This window comes from Calonectris borealis, chromosome 2, assembly GCF_964195595.1.
Source record: "Calonectris borealis chromosome 2, bCalBor7.hap1.2, whole genome shotgun sequence".
Classification (NCBI taxonomy): domain Eukaryota; kingdom Metazoa; phylum Chordata; class Aves; order Procellariiformes; family Procellariidae; genus Calonectris; species Calonectris borealis.
In genome coordinates this window covers 127999605-128018989 of record NC_134313.1, presented here as the reverse complement: position 1 = coordinate 128018989, position 19385 = coordinate 127999605, and the positions used below count along the sequence as shown (strand labels likewise).

At 35.5% G+C, this 19385-nt stretch overlaps 1 protein-coding gene across 5 annotated transcripts in view; it reads right to left on the bottom strand.

Annotated features, from left to right (window-relative positions):
- The window catches only part of TOP2B (DNA topoisomerase II beta), a 67265-nt gene that overhangs the window by 35688 nt on the left and 12192 nt on the right, over positions 1 to 19385 (bottom strand). For 2 of the 5 annotated variants that reach the window (XM_075143388.1, XM_075143389.1), the window contains exons 1-8: positions 13830 to 13940; positions 13167 to 13340; positions 12386 to 12476; positions 10264 to 10327; positions 8856 to 9001; positions 7979 to 8076; positions 6336 to 6548; positions 6081 to 6254 (exon numbers count right to left, since the gene is read on the bottom strand). In XM_075143388.1, the coding sequence (XP_074999489.1) occupies positions 6081 to 6254; positions 6336 to 6548; positions 7979 to 8076; positions 8856 to 9001; positions 10264 to 10327; positions 12386 to 12476; positions 13167 to 13340; positions 13830 to 13925 (1056 nt within the window). In that variant the 5' untranslated portion in view covers positions 13926 to 13940. Of the gene's footprint in view, positions 1 to 6080; positions 6255 to 6335; positions 6549 to 7978; positions 8077 to 8855; positions 9002 to 10263; positions 10328 to 12385; positions 12477 to 13166; positions 13341 to 13829; positions 13941 to 19385 lie in introns of those variants that run through there. The other 3 variants (XM_075143390.1, XM_075143391.1, XM_075143392.1) reach the window with 3 other exon arrangements.

Here is a 19385-nt window from a genome sequence, read left to right as displayed (position 1 = left end):
CAACAGAACCCTGAAGAAGAAATACTTACTTATGTACTTAAACTTTGGAAGTAATAAGTCAGAAAAGTTACCTTTGTGAAGCCATATATAACTCATGCTTTGCAGTACGGCAGGGTGATGAAAATACGTATTATTTTCAATGTTGAAATAGTGGTTTTACAATTCAGTAATAGTGGTTTTACAATTCAGTCTAAATAAGGAAGCACTAAGCATTTGAACACCTTCAGAAGATGCCCCAAAGCTTCTATCACCTTCTCTAGCTGCAATTCTCTTTGGATTTAAACTTTAAACCAGCTACCAAAAAAAAAAACCCAAAAACATACTTTTAGAAGACAAGTAATTTTGAGATTAAATTGCTTGGAAAATAAAGGCATCTCATATAAGCTTTCTGGGAAAAAAAGGTCTACTATAGATCTATTACATCCTAACAATGACTACCGATTTACATGTGTAAAAGAAACCTAACAATTATGGGGTATATTCTACAATGCAAAAGAAATCTGAATCAGAACCACTAATAAAGACTAGAATAGAATAGAATATTTCAGTTGGAAGGGACCTACAACGATCATCTAGTCCAACTGCCTGACCACTTCAGGGCTGACCAAAAGTTAAAGCATGGTATTAAGGGTATTGTCCAAATGCCTCTTAAACACTGACAGGCTTGGGGCATCGACCACTTCTCCAGGAAGCCTGTTCCAGTGTTTGACCACCCTCTCGATAAAGAAGTGCTTCCTAATGTCCTCGCCGGCACAGCTTTGAACCATTCCCACGCGTCCTATCACTGGATCCTGGGGAGAAGAGCTTAGCACCTCCCCCTCCACATCCCTTCCTCAGGAAGCTGTAGAGAGCAATGAGGTCGCCCCTCAGCCTCCTTTTCTCCAAACTAGACAAACCCAAAGTCCTCAGTTGCTCCTCACAGGACATGCCTTCCAGCCCTTTCACCAGCTTTGTTGCCCTCCTCTGGATACATTCAAGGACCTTCACATCCTTAAATTGTGGGGCCCAGAACTGCACACAGTAATCAAGGTGGGGCCACAACAACGCTGAATACAGCGGGATAATCATCTCTTTTGACCCGCTGGTTATGCTGTGTTTGATGCACCCCAGGATGCAGTTTGCCCTCTTGGCTGCCAGGGCACGCTGCTGGCTCCTGTTGAGCCTGCTGTCGACCAGCACCTCCAGACCCCTTTCCGCAGGGCTGCTTTCCAGCCACTCCTCTCTCAATTTATACTTGTGCCTGGCATTACTCTATCCTAGGTGCAGAATCCGGCATTTCGACTTGTTAAATTTCATCCCGTTAATCATAGCCCAATGCTCCAATCTATCTAGATCCCTCTGCGAGGCCTCCTGCCCCTCAAGAGAGTCAGCAGCACCTCCCAGTTTGGTATCATCAGCGAACTTGCTAATGGTGCATTCAACTCCTGCACCCAGATCGTTGATAAATACATTGAACGTGACTGGCCCTAGAATTGAACCCTAAGGGAACACATTAAAACAGCACTAACTTGTATCATAGATATAACATTCCAGATTAGGAAGAACAACTAGTATTTGAAGGCATGTATCCTGTAGTCTTTAATTCTATGGAACAATGACTACTGAAATTGCCTAAACCAATGGTGATAAATATGTTTAAATATTTACAAACCCAAGGTGACACAACTTCCCTTATAGGTAAAATAGCAGGATTTCTTCAGAAAGATGTCAAAAATATAAACGGTCCTAAAGCCCTGGCTATCTGAAAGCTGTTTACATTTCTGATTATTCAAATGCCTTCCTTTAAATTTATAGACAAAAAGGTACAAATAATAATAAAATGCTAAATGCCAGTGGCTGTTATAGAAAGTTCATAATGTTTTGACTGAAATCTATTATCTTGTAACGAAGAATGGAGTGATGCAGGCATATCCTATACAATAAAAACGTACCTAACTCAACAATCAATATTTTATACAGAAGATCAGCTTTGTTTAGTATCAATTAGTGCCTTACAAAAATACAGACTAAATAATGGTTCCCGTTAAGACCAATTTGCAGTAGCACAGACGAAATAAAGAAAACACATCTATGGACACATTCATCATGAGGTAACAAACGAAAAAACCCTCCTCCTTTAAAGCTGTTTTAAAAACAGAACTGAGGAGAAAAAAAAAGCTTTTGATGGATATGAGGAAGTATAGGATAGATAAGAAATGGAAAACAACAAACCCAAGAAACAACAGCAACCAAAAAGACAGAGGAAAAGAAAGAACTAGCAAGCAAAAACCAAAAGTTAGGATTCTACATTTTAAGGCAGAGTATGCATCTGAAAAGACTGAAGATGATGTAAAGTGGTTGAATTGACAGGAGGTAGTAGCTGTGTTCTCAACTTCATATAGAAAGTCAAGATGAAAAGAAAAAAGAGAGAGGAGGTAAACAAAATAGCTTAAAATGGTAAATATTATTAGTCATAACCAAAACCAGTACTTGCACTTCAAAGAAACCATCTATGGTTTCTGTCAGTCTCTAGAGTCACCTACTAAACACTAACACAAACCATTAGTGTGTTTTAGAAGCACCATACATAGAAGAATTTTTTTCATGGCATTTCTTCTTAAAAAAAACCCAAAACCAAAAAAACCCACAACCCCCCCCCAAAAAACACCACAACAAACAAACAAAAAAACCAAGCCCCCAAAACACCAAAATTAAAACACAACAGTTTTTATTCACATATGGATGGCAGAGTTTCAGCATAGGAGAGTTCAAGTGAAAGCTGATACATCAACATCCTGCCACTTTAAAGAAAAATAAAACCATTTCCAAACTGTAAAGAAAAGCTACTACAGGAAAATATCAAATTACATGTTTTAAAAAACCATTAAAATTGCCATTCAAATGTGGAAAGTGCTTTACTTTTACTCATCACATTACTGAAAACTTATGCTTATGGGAATATCTCAGTATATTTTTGTGTTTACAACTTTAGCAATTTTTCTTTTTTCAATTTTTAGCACTACAAATATTTTGCTCAAACTAACATCCGACACATCAAAAATTAGCTACTTACCAGTAATTCTTGTTCTTGGAAGATATTAGTTACTATAACAGTTCCCCATTCCTGTGTCCATTCTTAGTGTGTAGCATTGAGTGAGGGATGTTCAGAGCTCAAAGTTGGGAACCTTTCAACCATCTCACCAGTAGGTGGCACATTTACCCACTATAGAAGCATAACAGCCTATAACTGCCCCAACTGTCAGTACATTTTAATACAAGACAGAAAAAGAAAAATACCCTCTAAACCTAGAGGGCTGTCAATGACTATTATGGCTACTGTATTATGAGAAAGAGCACTGAAACTGCATAACCTTCTGTGTAACGATTATGATTGAATCCCAGTCTTGCAAACTTCAGGATGCAAAGACGTCTAAAGAAATGGTAACAACTAAAACCATAAAAATGAAGCTTAGACTGGCTCCTATATACATTCTACTCATATTGTCATCAATAGCCAACAGCCTCAATTAATTCTGAGGCAAGCCATATTTGAATTCTATGGACAGATAGGTGGTTCATATGGCAAACAAATTCAGAAGCTAATCATAAATTTGAAATTTTCATTGAATTAGCTATACAAATAAAATCCTATTTTATTTTGCATTTGTTTTCTCTTATGTTTATTTTATTAGAATAAATCTGAAAACATCCAGCTCTGGAATGGTCCCGAATTTCTTGCTGAACTCCAGCAAATTTTAACAGGTTGGGATGCTCCCTCCACCCTAGTCTACTATCTGACATTGCATCTGCACTAGCTGAGCATTTCTGCTAAAATGATTAGTAGTGTTACAGTTAGCAGTGCCACCATATTAAAAATATCATTAGATTGTTGTGTTAATAACTGAAGTTTTACTACAATTTCTACTACAGCTACTATTTGAAATTGAGAACTTGAGAAGACCATGTTTAATCAGTTTATCTACAAGTCTCAACAAAAGGTTATCTGCATAACCATAATAGCTACAAATATTCTTCCAAATGCTGCCTCAGAGCCTGAAGGCGAATTCTGTGGTGGTCTTCTGTGGCAAAATTGTGAATAAATGGGGACCTGACCAAGGTTAACAAACTTACAAGAACAAAACAAGGGAGTTGTGCCTCAACATACTGCCTGACCTTCCACACACCCCTCAAAAAAAACCCCCATGAACCTAAAAAAAACTTGTTTGGAATTTAAAGCAAGTTTAAAAAAGGTGGAAGGGAAGTTACGACTGGGTGAAATTTATCCAGAAACAGAAATGAAAAGCTTTCAGCAAACAGCGATAAATAACCAAAAAACAGCTGAAATGAGCTCCTCACCTGTTAGCAGATAAGGGGACAGGCAGTTGACGCAGTTAGTTACTAGCCATTATGTCTCATCAGTGGGTAGTTGCACATCAATTGCTGGTGAGGTGGTTCACCGGCCCCGAACATTCCACATCCAGTCACACACATAAGGCATGGATCGGGAGAGTGGGAAAAACTAGAAATTACAACACTTACCTTTGAAGAATACACAGTACTTTTTCTATGAATTTTCTTAAAGAATATATGATAACAATGTATGTGTAACTGCATGATGGGTGAAAATTGATCCAAAAGAGTCAAATTCAAAATCATTTGAGTAAGTGTATGCAATATATTTAGCTTAGGAGTCAATAAGTGTTCATTTTTTTCAAATACATTTTCTTCACCTGATTATCAAACATTATTAAGTGTTTCTACATTGCCAGCTTCTTCATAAAGGTATTGTATAGATCTTTAAGGTCATGCTATTTTTCTTCTTTATGTTGCATAAAGAGGCCTGAATTAAAACTGACTTTTAACCTTTCAACTACCAGATATGTTTGTTATCCCTAGTTTTGACAAGTATCAGATAAGCATTTAATTAAAATGAACACTTAGAAAGTAAGTATTGTACAATGAAATAAACTACACCCCTTATCGCTGAACACTGGTTCAGCTACACTGAAAATGACATTGGAAGCAGTTATGTAGTAAAAATTATATACCACCAAAACACTGGCTACACATCACCTACCACCAAGATTAACACTGGTATCTCTGGGCTTCTGCCTAGACTAGGGACCCCACTTTTATGCTACCATTAGAATTTTCTTCTGTTTGACTCTTTTAGAAAAGATCTGAGCAAGGAGGGTTTTTTAAGTGCCTGATTACAAATTCTTATCTTTCTCATCTTTTGGGGAAGCTCATGGTTAAGATTCCCCAAAACTAGCCTCACCAATCACTAGAATTGCTTGACTGTTGTTAGATCACTCATCTGGTGCCATCTATGAAGAGTAGAAATGACAAAGACTTTCTTTCACCATGGTGAATCCCAGATCCCTAAAACTGGGCCGCACCAAACTGTCATAAATGAGAGTTACACTAGTTGATTTCAGTTGATTGCCTTGGTGCCTGACCACCCCAGCAATTTGAGAAGCACAAAGATTGTACTTTAGTATGCTGAGCACATTGCTGCTTCATCATAACTGAAGATTTGCTATGATATCATTTCACTACTACTATAGTTGCTAATAAGTACAGAGAACACCTAGATCCCCTTACATAGAAACACAAATAAAAGAAAATTAATCTCAACATTTCAGGCCAGTTTTATACATCATAAAGCAATAAATGGAAAGCCATCTTTCAAGAACCAAAAGCCATTTTTGCCCTCCAAAACTTGCCACTACTAGCTTTAAAGGGGTTTGTACATTTTTTTAACTTAATTTCAGAATTATTTTATTACAATGTGTTAAAAAGGAAGGAATAAAATAGTTGCATTTGGTTTGTATTTAATCAATACCACGTACGCTCACATAAGACATCAGTATCACTGATAATGATTACTAGTGTTTTAAAAACTAGTGCATATTCAGAAATACTGCGAATGTATTTTGATCGCATTCAATTGCTCTGCCCGATCCTCTCATGCAAAAGATTACCTCACCTATTTATTTTTAGTAACCCAGATGTATTTTTTTATCAAATATTTGACTGGGCATAACCTTAGCACACATTTTTATCATTTAAATTTTTTATCATTTAGTATAACTACTCACCTTTGTGGTAGCTATACTATTTACAAAGCTGATCTGCTGAAACCCTTTTTCACTCAAAGTGAGGCACACATCCCATCGTTCATTCACAACTTCATGAATAACTTTGAGTGCAACTCCAGTTTCATCCAGCTTGTCTTTTACGTAAAGATCTACATAACTGCGAAATCCATTTACCTATGAGTAATACAGATAACAATTACTATTCTTTGCATAAAATACTCAGTACACTTAAAATATTTTAAATGAGGCTCTTACAGGTAATTTCTTCCCATTCAACATGACTTTGACTCCTTTGCATGACCCAGCCAAATCATATGCTCTTCTTGTCATGAGGGCCACAATATCCTTATCAAGTTTTTCCATTTTAAATTTAGATAGATCTGGCTGGAATGTAATGCATGTGTAGTCATCACCATCAAAATGCTTAATCTTGGGTTCAGAGGTCTTCATCATATTGTTCATCCAAGTCTTTGGGGAAAAAACGTTTTAGATGTTAGTTTACAATACATGTTGTCCTCCTCCTTTGTTCCATTTTCCAGCTATGCTAGGATTGCAACAGCTACACAACAAAAAGCTCACAGACTTCTTTTACAAGTTTCCTTTGGTAAAACACTACACATAAAATTAATTGCTTTACCAAGATTTGCACATGCATCTGTGACAGCAGATTTGTGGTTTCTGTAAATATGCAGGTATCATTACATTGATGGACATGATTCTAACGCAAACAGAGCCCACCGCAGAACTGACTAAATTAAATACAAGTGAGGTAGCTAAACAGTCCTTATTGCCCATCAGTTTAACACTTTCAATCTATGACACACTTCTATAAAGAAGCTTTTAGTCCCTGTACAGAGACTCAGTTGTCTCTGAGATAGCATCTTAGTGGCTGTGCAGTGTACCAAAGCATGCTTCTTGACAAACCAACTTGCTCAAACTTGACTCAGGAGTCTTGGTATTGTTCCCTGTTTAAGAACATGGGCACATTTATAAGACTAAGCAGAACGCCTACTCACAGCATACATCAAAGTTCAGTTGTATTAAATTTTCACAATTTTTGAAAATACTGGGAAACATAGCACTTCATCTAAGTCGTAAAGCATGTCATTTTCAAAAAGTACGCTCAAACCAATATTAATTTTCTTTTTGGCAGTCAGCAGAAAATATTACATTTTTGAAGAGACAGGTAAAACCATTGAAATGTATTGTTTATGTAGTGACATGACAGCATAACCAGAAATGAATTACTTGTCCAGAAAAAAAGAGAAGGAAGCCACCAACTGGGAAAGACTCCAAAGCCATTTGGTATCTAATACTCTAACAAAGTTCTTCAAACTTTTAGAAAGGTGGCCATCTTAAAGCTATATACAGTAGATCAGATTGCATTCAATCCTTGGTCTGTGTGCTAACAACGATAACAATGAGCAATGGGTACAAATGGGGAGGAAGCGGGGTTTGCACTGAAGTCCAGCTAGGCTAATGAAATTCATGACAAACACTGAAAAATCTTCTTCTTACACTAAAAAATTATCTAGAGAATTGCACAGCTAAGTAGAAAGATTTTTTGACAAATTATATAACAGCAATTACAAAATGTTTCAATTAAATATCTTTTTTCACGTGCACATGAATATACTTTAGTTTTAACAGAAGAATTTTTTTCATTTTTAGTCACTTAACACTCCCAAGAAAAATATTACTTAACAAAACCACCCGAATTCTAATATACAGAAGTACCAATTTTACTGACTGAACTACCTACCCTGCAAACTCTACACATCTATTTGGATGTTAAATGATTCATTTCATGAACTATTCATGAAATATAGAAAATGTGTTAAATTTTAAATTTATAATTACAGCAAAGAAAAGGAAAAAAGTTGATATCATGTCTATACCTGCTTAAAGCTGTGTTTGTATTCCTTGCAAGCAGTTTCAACTGTAAACTTTGTACTAAATATGTTACAAAGTTTTGCACCATAGCCATTGCGTCCACCTAAAAAAACCACATATAGTAAGTTTTTTACAGCAGAACCATATTTATGATATTCAGAGAGTATGCCAATGAAGTAAAATGTTCCTATATAAGACAAAAGTTGGGCCACATGTCAACAGCTATCAAAGGATGCCAGAGATGGAGTTTCACACTACCTCCAATCTGGTGCAACTGCTTCTGCCTCAAAAATGAGCAGTTTGCTCCTCCCCCCAAGGCCAGGATGCTCCCATTGCTTCCCTTCAGTTGATCTACCAGTTGCGTGCTGAAAGGCAAGTGACCTCAACACCCTGATCAGCTAAAAACTAGGTCACGATCAGATCCAAATCACTCTGCAACCACACATCATAATATGGGCAAAATATATGGTGTAGGATAGAACAGAACTAACTTTCATTCATGATCTAAATTAGGGTTACTTCACATTTAGGATAATAAATCATACCCTAATTTATTAATTTTTTTTTCCCTTCATTTCAAGAGCATAAATGTTTAAATGCTTGCATGCGTTAAAATACGAAAATATGTTTTTTGTTACTGAATAATGAGTACTGACATTAAAGATGTACATGTAAAGTTCTCTGTAAACATTGATATTAAAAAAGAAAAAGTAAGATTTTTTTGTCTTTAAGTCCTTTTACTCTAACAGAGCTATAGTAACGGTGACTAAGTGATCATCTGTTATGAAACAGAATAGAAAGAGAAAAAGTAAGAAGAGAAAGCATACGGAAAAACAAACAATGGCTTGATTGAATAAAACAAAACATGTTAAATAGTCTTGCCTGTAACTTTTTTCTCATCATCATCATAGTTGCTGGATGTTAGCAGCTGCCCAAAGATTAAAGCAGGTACGTATACTTTTTCTACTTTGTGTTCCACAACCGGTATACCCTTTCCATTATTCCATATGCTGATAATGTTTGATTCCCTATAAAATAGTGAAGACATTAAGCCAATTAATGTAATCTTGAAAACAGACTCCTGCATACATTTTACCTGTTTAAATAACCACATAAAATACAATAAAAGACCATATTCTTACCATGTTTATTCACAGCTCTATCAATTTTAATTACAAAAAAACACTTCTTTGTGCTTATTAAATGTCTTAGAAGAAGGAGCATAATTGCCCATACATGACAGTATTTCGTATCATAAAAACAATCCCCAAAAATCTGTTTGAAGAGCTTTCACTATCAACATGCTCTGCAACAAAATCCTGAAGTTTAGTGACAGAATTATACTTAAGTTAGGGATGTAGCTTTTTAGGTTTCATTGAAGTCCACCCACACAGCCAAGTTATCATCTGTTTAAAACTGTTATTTCCCAGTTATGATAAACATTGTAGCTTATTTTATGCATCAATGCCAAAATCCATCAACATCTGGCATCGTTAATACTTGTAGCTCTCATAGAATTTTCATTTCGGGCTATTACAGAGTTCAAAATCATGACAGGTCAGGCAGATTTACACTACCATTTCCCTCCCACTCCATAATAAAAACAATTTGGTCTACAGAAACTCATAATGCACTGAAAACTTGCAGAAAAATTATTTCTCAGTATATTTGTCCTAAAGATTAGGCGTGGAAATTAGGTCTTAAACATTTATTATTCAGTTAAACGTCACTGAAAAGGTACTACTAAAGGAACCCAATCAACATCTATTTAACTATAGTACTTCTCATTAGGAAATATCTCTTTAAGTACTCAATTTTGAAAAACAGTGGTAATGACATATTTGCAATCTGCAGTTTAAGTGCGATATAGCTGACTAATTCAAACATAACCTTATCCTAATGTTAAAGGAGTTAACATAGAAGTTCAAGAGGTGCAAAATTATGTTACAAAACCTCAAGGCTGGTATTTATGATTTGTAAGTAACCTGACTGGTTATATTTATGTACTGCCAAGCTTTCATCTAATTATGAATTTTATAATCTTCTTTCATTCAATCAAACATTAATGACTGATTTAGGAAAGTAAATTATTATAAATTCAGAATGATAGTACTTAATGTTAACCACTTTTAATTCACCTTTTCATCTTAAAATATGAAGCTAATGGAAATAATCAAAAAACATTATTTTGTTTTTTAAAAAAACAATTTCATTTAGTAAAATAATTTGTACAAATCTGAACTACAATAGCACTGGCAGGGAAAGTAAATGAAAACATGCGTTTACTTACGGATCAATGGATATTTTAATACAAGTCATATTCTTGTCCCTCTGCTTATTGTCAGCAGCATTTACTATGAAACAGAGTAGCACAAATTAACACTTTCTAGGGGCAATAATTAATTACTTGATCTGTAAAACTGATTAAATACATATTCCACCACAAGTTTCAATAGTCCGGGTATTAATCTGGTATCTTTTTGTATGTTCTGTATCTTATTACTGAAGTCTATAAATATGACCCAGTAACTGCAAGAAGATAATTTTCAACCTTCTTATAATTACTGACTCTATTTCTAGCAGTTAGACTATCTTAGAAGTAAATATAAAAGTGTATTTTGTAAGTCTGTTCTCATAACTGTTCTTAACATACTGAAGACTTCATTATTCTGTTGCTGCACTTGTTTGCATATTTATTACACATATTACACCATGTATGTTAAAAACCCTAGGAAATTATATGCATCACCAGATCGGTTTACACATCCTTTTGTCAACTGAAACTGAAATAGTCACATCCATTAAGGAGTGTTTTGATTGCAGCGAAAGTTATCTCTAAAGAGCCTGTGAGACTTATAACTAACATTTGTAAGTTAGTTCCTAAACAGTTTACACAGTTTAGGATCAAAAGAAGGATAACCAGAAGTTAACATTTGATCAGAATTTAATTAAACTGCACTCCAATGTACATTAACTACAAACAACGGAAATCAGAAATGTGACTATGGCCATTAACCATGAAAACACATTACAATCATTTTCAGCATTTGTCTCATCACCCATGAAATAGATAAAAATAAAACCCAAAACCACCAAAGGACATGAAGATAAATCCATTAAAATTAAAATATCTTAATATCTTAATAGATTATAAGGATCTCAATATAAGATCAGATATTTCAAGGTGCTTTTGCTAAAATTATTAAGTGCAGTTTCATTAAAAAGTATGCACAGCTACAATGTCCTGTTTTTGTAATGTTATTACACTGACCCCTAGCTCTCAAACCACACTCTGGAGCACTTATCAGTGCTACATAAAGAAGCAATAAGCCATACAGTACTACGATAATGATATGATAACGGTTTTCCTTCTGAATGGGACAAGATGGAAGTAACTCCCTCCTGTGAAAGGCCCGTGAATTTCATCTGTGAGGCAGCACTCAAAAAAGAAGTGTCAAAAAATTTTCATTCCCATATTTCTCAAATCAAGTAATGAGTAAAAAGCAAAAATAAGAAATCCTTCTTTTCCACCTGGCCAAGACATAGTCTTTATTGTCTCCAAGACAGCAATGCTGTAAAGCATAGTTTTAGAGGTGTGGATAAGTGCTGAACCCAATGAAGGTCATGACAAAATTTCCATTGACCTCAATAGACCATAATTTAGTTTACTATGTAATCCCGCCAATCCTTACAACATAACTTCATAAAAACTGATTAGCCCAAGAATTCATGTCAATTAACACATAATATCAGTTCAGCAGACAGCACACTGTTCAGATGTTGCACATCTCTACTGCTGGTTAGTCTTCAGTGCGTGCCTGTCACCAAGAGAATGTCCTAAACTAGTAAGTCATAGTGACTTAGGACAGAATTTTCTAAAAATCATTTGTTTGTGTCTCGGACACCATGCTTTTAAATGGCAATATGATACTTATTCATTTTAAAACTGTCTGAAGTCTAGAAATGATCCATGTAAGAATCACCATCACCACAACTATCATCCTCTACAGAAGGAGGTAGTTTTAGTGATTCATAAGATGATTATCTAAGTTAACACTTAGACAACTTTCAGTTGTCTTCTTTCAGGAGAATAATCTTCTTTCAAATGTTATTTAAAACTGTGGCCCTGATAAACTTTGCAGATTAAAAATCTTGTAACAATATTGATCATAAAGAATGATCTAGTTTAGACATCCAGTAACAAATATTTACACTGTCTCACAAGTTCAACTGAAAACACTCTTCCCTCTTTAAACTGTTCTGTAGCACTGCAATACACTAAAATTTTCATGCACTGCAGTTTAGTGGGACTCTGTGATTTAAATTTAGAAACAAATTAATATGCTTTGAGAGCTCTCAGAAAAGTGTGTACTCCATAATGCTAAAGCAATATTATTGTTAAAAATACTTACCAAGGATTTCATCAAAGATCTTGTACAAGCCTGGAACAAAGGTAACTTCTCGGCAATTCATTCCTACATCTTCATCATAAACCCACATTAACTACATGTAAACAAAATAAAATAGAAATATTTATACTGTCTTGGTAAACCAGTCTATGATTCTATAAGATCTAATTACTTCAGGAACTTTACTCTTCCAATCTGATTTCTGCTGTCATATGAGACAGAAGCAGAAGTCTGGCAAAAATTACAACTGTACTCACAAAGACTTCCATAATGAAAATGCATTATTTTCTACTTGGTGGGGAACTCCAACAGTACAGACAGTGAAGTTCAAAGCAATTTGCAACTTCACAAAAACAGCTGAAAAAAGTGCCAGCAGGAGGCTTAAATTCTCTGTTCTCTACCTAAACAAACAGACCAAAGCATTTTTGGACCTCGAGCAAATGCTACTTACAAATATGTATACATATTTGTGTGCATATAGGCATGGTTCTAAACACACACATACACACACTTTACTGTGTGTTTACACACATAGATGTGTGTTTATGTTTTGACTGAACCTCAACATTTTCTGAGCAAGTTTTTTCAGGTGAACCAAGCACTGCTTTAAAAAGTCTTCCCTTGACCCCTTCCTACACATGCATACATAAACATGACCACATTTTTTAGCATGATAATTCAGAATACTCAGAAAAGTAGAGATTTGCCTATTTATTAACCAGGACAGTAATTTCCTCATTAAAACAACAAAAACTATTTAGACTGTAAACTTAGTGATACCTACCTGAGTTAACGGTTCAACTGACCCAATGTAGGTATCCGGACGGAGGAGGATGTGCTCAAGCTGAGTCTTTTTCTGATAAACTCTCTCAACAGACATCTTCTTTGAAGTGTCATTTTTATTAATGCTTTCCGAGTCTTCCTTTTTTGAAGCACTGATCTGATTATCAAATAATGTCTAAAACCAAAAAGACACCAACAATCAACCTCATTCATTCAATCTGTCACTCTCAAGATACGAACAAAACCTGACAGAGATTTAAATTACAATCAAAACTTGCCATGTAATTTAAATTTTCAGATGTATTAAGATCAAGCTATCCTCTCAACAGAAAAAATTCAACAGATTATGTGACAGTTTCTTAACAAATTGTCACATATTCAAACTTTAGTGATTTACTAATCATGATAAACCAAAATAAGGAAACAACAGTATATTACAAAAGACACCCACTTCCTCAGGTTAAGTATTTATAACATCCATTTTGTGCTTAAGCATTTGAATCCGAAACACTGAATACTGTTCTGAATAATAACAGTAAAACTACTCCTTTACATTTTAATTCGGACAATTCATTCAGTGGGACTTAAGAAACACTGTAATGCCTCTCCTATGGCTTCTCAATTGCTATAATTTACATTCTCTATTTAATTGAAGTAATTAAACCTGGTACAATCCCAGTTTAGAATGCTTTCTGATGAAATAAGCCAAGGACTTAAAAAAAAGGACAAAAAAAAAGAGACTCACACAGGATAATGTCATAATTTAAAGAGAATTCAAGCCTAACATGGCTGGAGATGATGAAAAATGTCTCGATTGGAAGAGCAACCAGTGTTACAGAAAACTAAGGCACTTTTGGGGGGAGGATACAGGGATTTGGTGCATCTTTCAGTGAATTTTTCCTAATAAATATCTCTCCCATTGAACTAAAACCACACAAACGAAAAGTTTAAATCTCTCAGGGCAACCAAATGTAGAAAAGCCCTGTTCTGAGACAGAAAGAGTCTATCTACCAAGAGACTAGGTATGACATTTTACAGTATACGTTTCTACCTGTAAATTGGAATTATCTTAAAAATACCAATAAACATAACTTGAACTCACGTGATTTATTTGCCTGGCTAGCAGACATAACAGAAAAAAATTCTGTCACCACCTGCCCAATACCTGAAATAGCCTCCTTCTCTTACAGGGGGTTTACAAACTTTGAAGCAGGTGTTATGTGACCAGTAAAAGCCATCAACAGATAAATAATAAGGACAAAACCCACTTGCCACTCAGGTAAATATTTTACTCCCATTTAGCTGTTCCCAGTAAATCTCTGTATAAAGTAAATGTAGGCTAAACTTCAATCCTGGATTAACCAGTCCCCACGTAAATTTCTCAGCCTGAAGAAAGTATCATCAGTTCTCTCTCAATCTAGCCTTTGCTGCAGCCTCAGATAGCACTGAAAGTAACGGTAAGAAAGTATATAAGCACATAAGAATACCGAACAGAGGATACTGAACTCACCCAAACAACTTCACCAGACTCAAAAAGGCCAAACACCAACCTATAGCATACAATTAACAAGGACAATTCTCCCTATTATTCCAGTTGGTCTTCTCCAGCTTCTACTATTTAAGCTCTGATGCTCTTTTTTTTCTTCTTTCCTCTTAGCAGGCACAGGAATAAAGCATTTCATTCTATTCACAACATGAGAAATTACCTTTCTCTTCCAGATTTAGAGATCACATTTTTCTAATTTATTTACAGAAATGCTACAAAACACGTATTTTGAGAACCTTTGAGACAAGCAGACTGTGTACACCAGTGATGACAACAGCCAATTGTTTGGCCCTGAGTAAACTTGAACAGGCCAAATGAGAATCAAAAATTCTCTAGTACCCAGTCCTGTAACTGACAGCATCCAAAATAAGAGGGGGAAAGAATCCAGGGGACTCCACAATCCTGCATCAGGATTACATGCAGCAGAGTTGGAACCTCAACACTAACTTTCATGACTTTTCTTCTGGAGCACATCACATCTCCTGCCAAACAGGGAAGCTGCAAAATCGCATGCATGTGTGATTAAAGTGTTTTTGTATCTGAGTTAATTTATTCTCCACACTGTCATTCGGTCTTAAACTGCAATAATCTCACCACCACCACCCTTAAAAGATTAGCCATGGATCAGCTAAACAAGCAGAAAAGAAACAGGACTGCACAAGATAGATACATTACACTGATATATGGAAGAGAAGGAACGGGAATTGTTACTAAAGAAGCAGTGCCAATAGTTGCAACGTAAATTTTATTTCATTGAAGTAGTTCTGTGAATGATGTCCAGGCTTCCAATGAGCTTCACTGTATGAATATATAATTTTTTTTTAATACATCTCTCTCTCTCTCTCTTTCTCTCTCTCTGACCTTACTCCTATCATACCTCATAGGAGTCACCCTCAGATTACTTACTGGTTCCATAGCTCTGTTAGCACTGTTCTGCTAACAAGTTCACTTGTTCTAAAGGGACTAGTGATTAGCAGGAAAATAAAATAATATTTCTCAGACGAAGTAGAAGCAAGTGTTGAAAGAAGGGAAGAGAGGAAATGCAATTCATACAGAAAGCAAGAATTACAGGTGTAAAGACCACCAGAATCTTGTTCAAATGAAACTCTTCTATTTGCTCCCAATTCTTAGGCTTCGAGAGGTTTTTACAGTTGGTGAAGTACACAATGGGCAGTTATCACATGCCAATTTTTCAGTTGTCGTGTACATCAGTATTGTATTCTTATGATTGATCTGAGACAGCTCTCTAAAATGCTTCTACTTGTACAGCATCTGAGGACTAGGGTCTAACCATGCATCACAACTCAGTAACACATTAACACACAATAAGGACTCAAACCTTAGCCTAATCAATTTAGGCTACAATTTTCCTGTCTCCAATAGCTCTACTTGTCCCACAACATGTTTGCAAAAGTCAGTAGATTAGGAAAAGTCCCTTTTATTGTGACTGAATGAGTACCTCTAGATCGTGAAAAATTACTACAGAATAGAATTATCGGTAAGGGATTCCTACAAGCCATTGCCTTTAATACAACACTAGGAAATGCATTTCTGTTTTCCAGTGAAAGCCTTACTGACAACTTGGAGGCACTTATACTTTCCAACTTATCAGTAAGAAATGTACAGAGTATCAAAACTATTTCTGTTGAGATTATACTGCCAGATTGTTGTCATGTTGACAGAGAATAGAGGTCACACCCAGACAAACTTTGCTGCCGAAAAAGAGCTAGTCCTGCAGAAGTGTAACTCCTTGGGGAACAGTGAGTTTGCTTTAACTCAGCAGTAGTAAGGATCTTCTGTTACTCCACTCCCTGTGACAACTATGTCTATTACCTTTTATAACATACTAATTAGAACATGATTATGTATGATTTAAGAGGGGAAAAAAAACACACAAAGAATCAGCATAACATTTTTCTTCCTGGCCAGTTATTATTAAAAAAGAAAGTAGTCTTAAAGTTCTTTAATTCTATAGTTTTTACTAAGACATCACAAACACCTTTTCAGTATGCTCTACTTAAATGTTTAAGTTTCATTGTCAGAGCAGGATAGATTGTATTTGTACAATCCTCCAAGTATACTATATCTTCTGTATGCAAAAAATACTCATGTTATAAACACTCAGAACTTATTTAACTTACACACTATTGAAACATAAGCATAAAAACAAAAGCCAGAAAGTATTCAACTACATAAACTAATGTTATTATGCAGGCATGCAAGCATCAGAAGTCCACAGAACTGCAGTTTCCCAGATCAAGCCTTTTGGGCTGTGCTGTACTCTGAAACAGAAGACCAACTCTGCATCACTGTATCTCTGTCTTATATGGTTCAAATGATGTTTAGAACTCATCCCAAAGAAGAGAAAAATCTTCATCACCAAAACCATGACATAAATCTACGGACACAAACATCCTCCACAGGATCTTCCTATTATGTTTTCCTTGATAACTTTAAAAAAAAAAAAAAAAAAATTAAAAGTGCTTTCATCTGCTGAGCTTCTACTACTTAAAATGCAAGCAAATATAGCAGGAAAGCCTTTTTTCTTCTTTTTTTTTTTCTTTTTTTTTTTTTAAAACTGAGCAAGCACTAAACTGCAGTGTTGTTAAACTGACAATCTCTTCTGTATATTTTGGAATTGTCTCAAGAATGCCTTTTTGTATTCTGTCATGTATGAAAGATCTTCATATTGTTAGAGCTCCAATAACACTTCTCAAAACAGCACCAGCTGTTGTTTCATGAGAAAACCCCCAAAGAGAATTAACCAAGTGTCACAAAGGGCTTAAGTACTCTGCTTCACAGTAAGTCTGTTTTTTGTTTGTTAACAGGTTATCCAATTTTCAGGGTCTGCTTTGCAATCTTAATGTTGCCAATTTTTAATACACTTTTTTTTTTTTAGACACTGTTTGACTTTCCCAATATTCTTGTAACGTTCAAGATTTTGCAGATTCTTGATAGTCTTTCAGACTTTATAACTCTCCAGCCTGATGACGAACATACACATCCACATACATGTAAGTCAGCAAGATGACCATATTTAAGCAGTTTGGAATGCTATAATCTACTGCACTGTGCATCCTTCTTTAGAGACACGCAGTACACTTCATACTGTGATCTGAGGTATAACAAGCATCTTAGACACTCTTAACAAACACCGCATAGTGGTAACTGGACAGAAAAACATACTGATTCTCAGTTGATAGCAGTTGCTGCTCAGTTTACTACATCAAGACTATTGTGCATGCTATCATAACCATGTTTTATTACGGTAACTGCGTTCCCAGTATGATTGCAATGATTGCAGAGTTTCTCTTTTGGAGTTGTTTTTGCTATAAATTTATCTAGTACTGTGTGAAAGCTATAGTCATTCTTTCCTTTTGCGATCTCAAGAGTCAGAACCTAAGTAGCCTTTAATAGACAACAGTTTGGCAACAAGACTTTTACTGCCTACCTTCAACCTAAGAACTCACGTATTTGGTTTTGGCATCTTCTTTCTTCACATTTTGTGTTTTTTTTTTCTTCTTACAGTCTCTTCCATTGAAATTTCTGCATATAACAGAGCATGCGTGACATCCATATTATGTCAGAGATTTTTATTTCCTTTTTTGATGAAAACTGGATTATGTCATCTTCCCTTGCTTTTCGAAATCACGTTGAGTCACCATGCTGAGTTTGGTTACTTATGCTGCAAATAGCTGTACTTCAACATGTTAAATCTTAATACACATTTGATCTGGACAGTGCGGCAGCCCCACAGAAAAGCTATTCCTATCTAAATAGATAATAAAACGTAAAGCTACAGCAAAGAACATAGGTTTCATCATCAGTTTCAATGTCACCGTAACTGGAATATACATCTTTAGTTTGACTCCTCACTTTAAGTGAAAGCTTTACCTTTATTTAAGTAGCTGAATTTCACACTGTCGCAAGAAGTTGAAAATCCTGAAAAAAGTTAATGTCTCCCCACTTACACAGACTTAATCCTGTATTGGCCACTGTCACCTTCTCCTCCACACTGTAAACTATCTCCAAACAACAACAACAAAAAACCCAACGAAACAAAAAACCCAAAAATCCGTTTTTCTTTAGTCTGCCTATTCTTTCATTCCCATATTAGGTGGCAAAAAAGGGCTCATTTTCTAGATTGGCAGACAAATATAAATGAACAGAGAAGAGGCATTAGTATGTGAACAAGGAGTTACCTTCACTTCGGCTTTGCCTTTTCTGCCTTAAACTCCTAAAACTACTACATGCAACGATTGTTCTCCTGAAAGGCAAATGCAGCCCTGGGACATAAGAATTTAGAAAAGCACATGCCATGTGTCCTACATTCCCTTAAATAAAATGTAGGATAAGCACATTTAGTGGGACAGCATGGTAAATTTTGAGTGTAATTAAGCTGTAAAACCTAGGGAGGTTAAGTAAGTAATGAAATCCAGGGATGCGGTAGATTTTCTACCACTTTCAGTTCAAAACAAAACTACCTCTTTGAGGAAGATATGCTATACCTCAGAAAAAGTTTATAGGCGCAATATGGTAATTACTAGGTAGTTCTATGGATAACATGCACTTGACTGTAGTGTGGTGTTATATACTGGATCATAATGGCCTCTTTTTGCCTTAGAAAAATAGATGAGTACATTGTTACCTAAACATTTTGCAATTTTCCCAAAG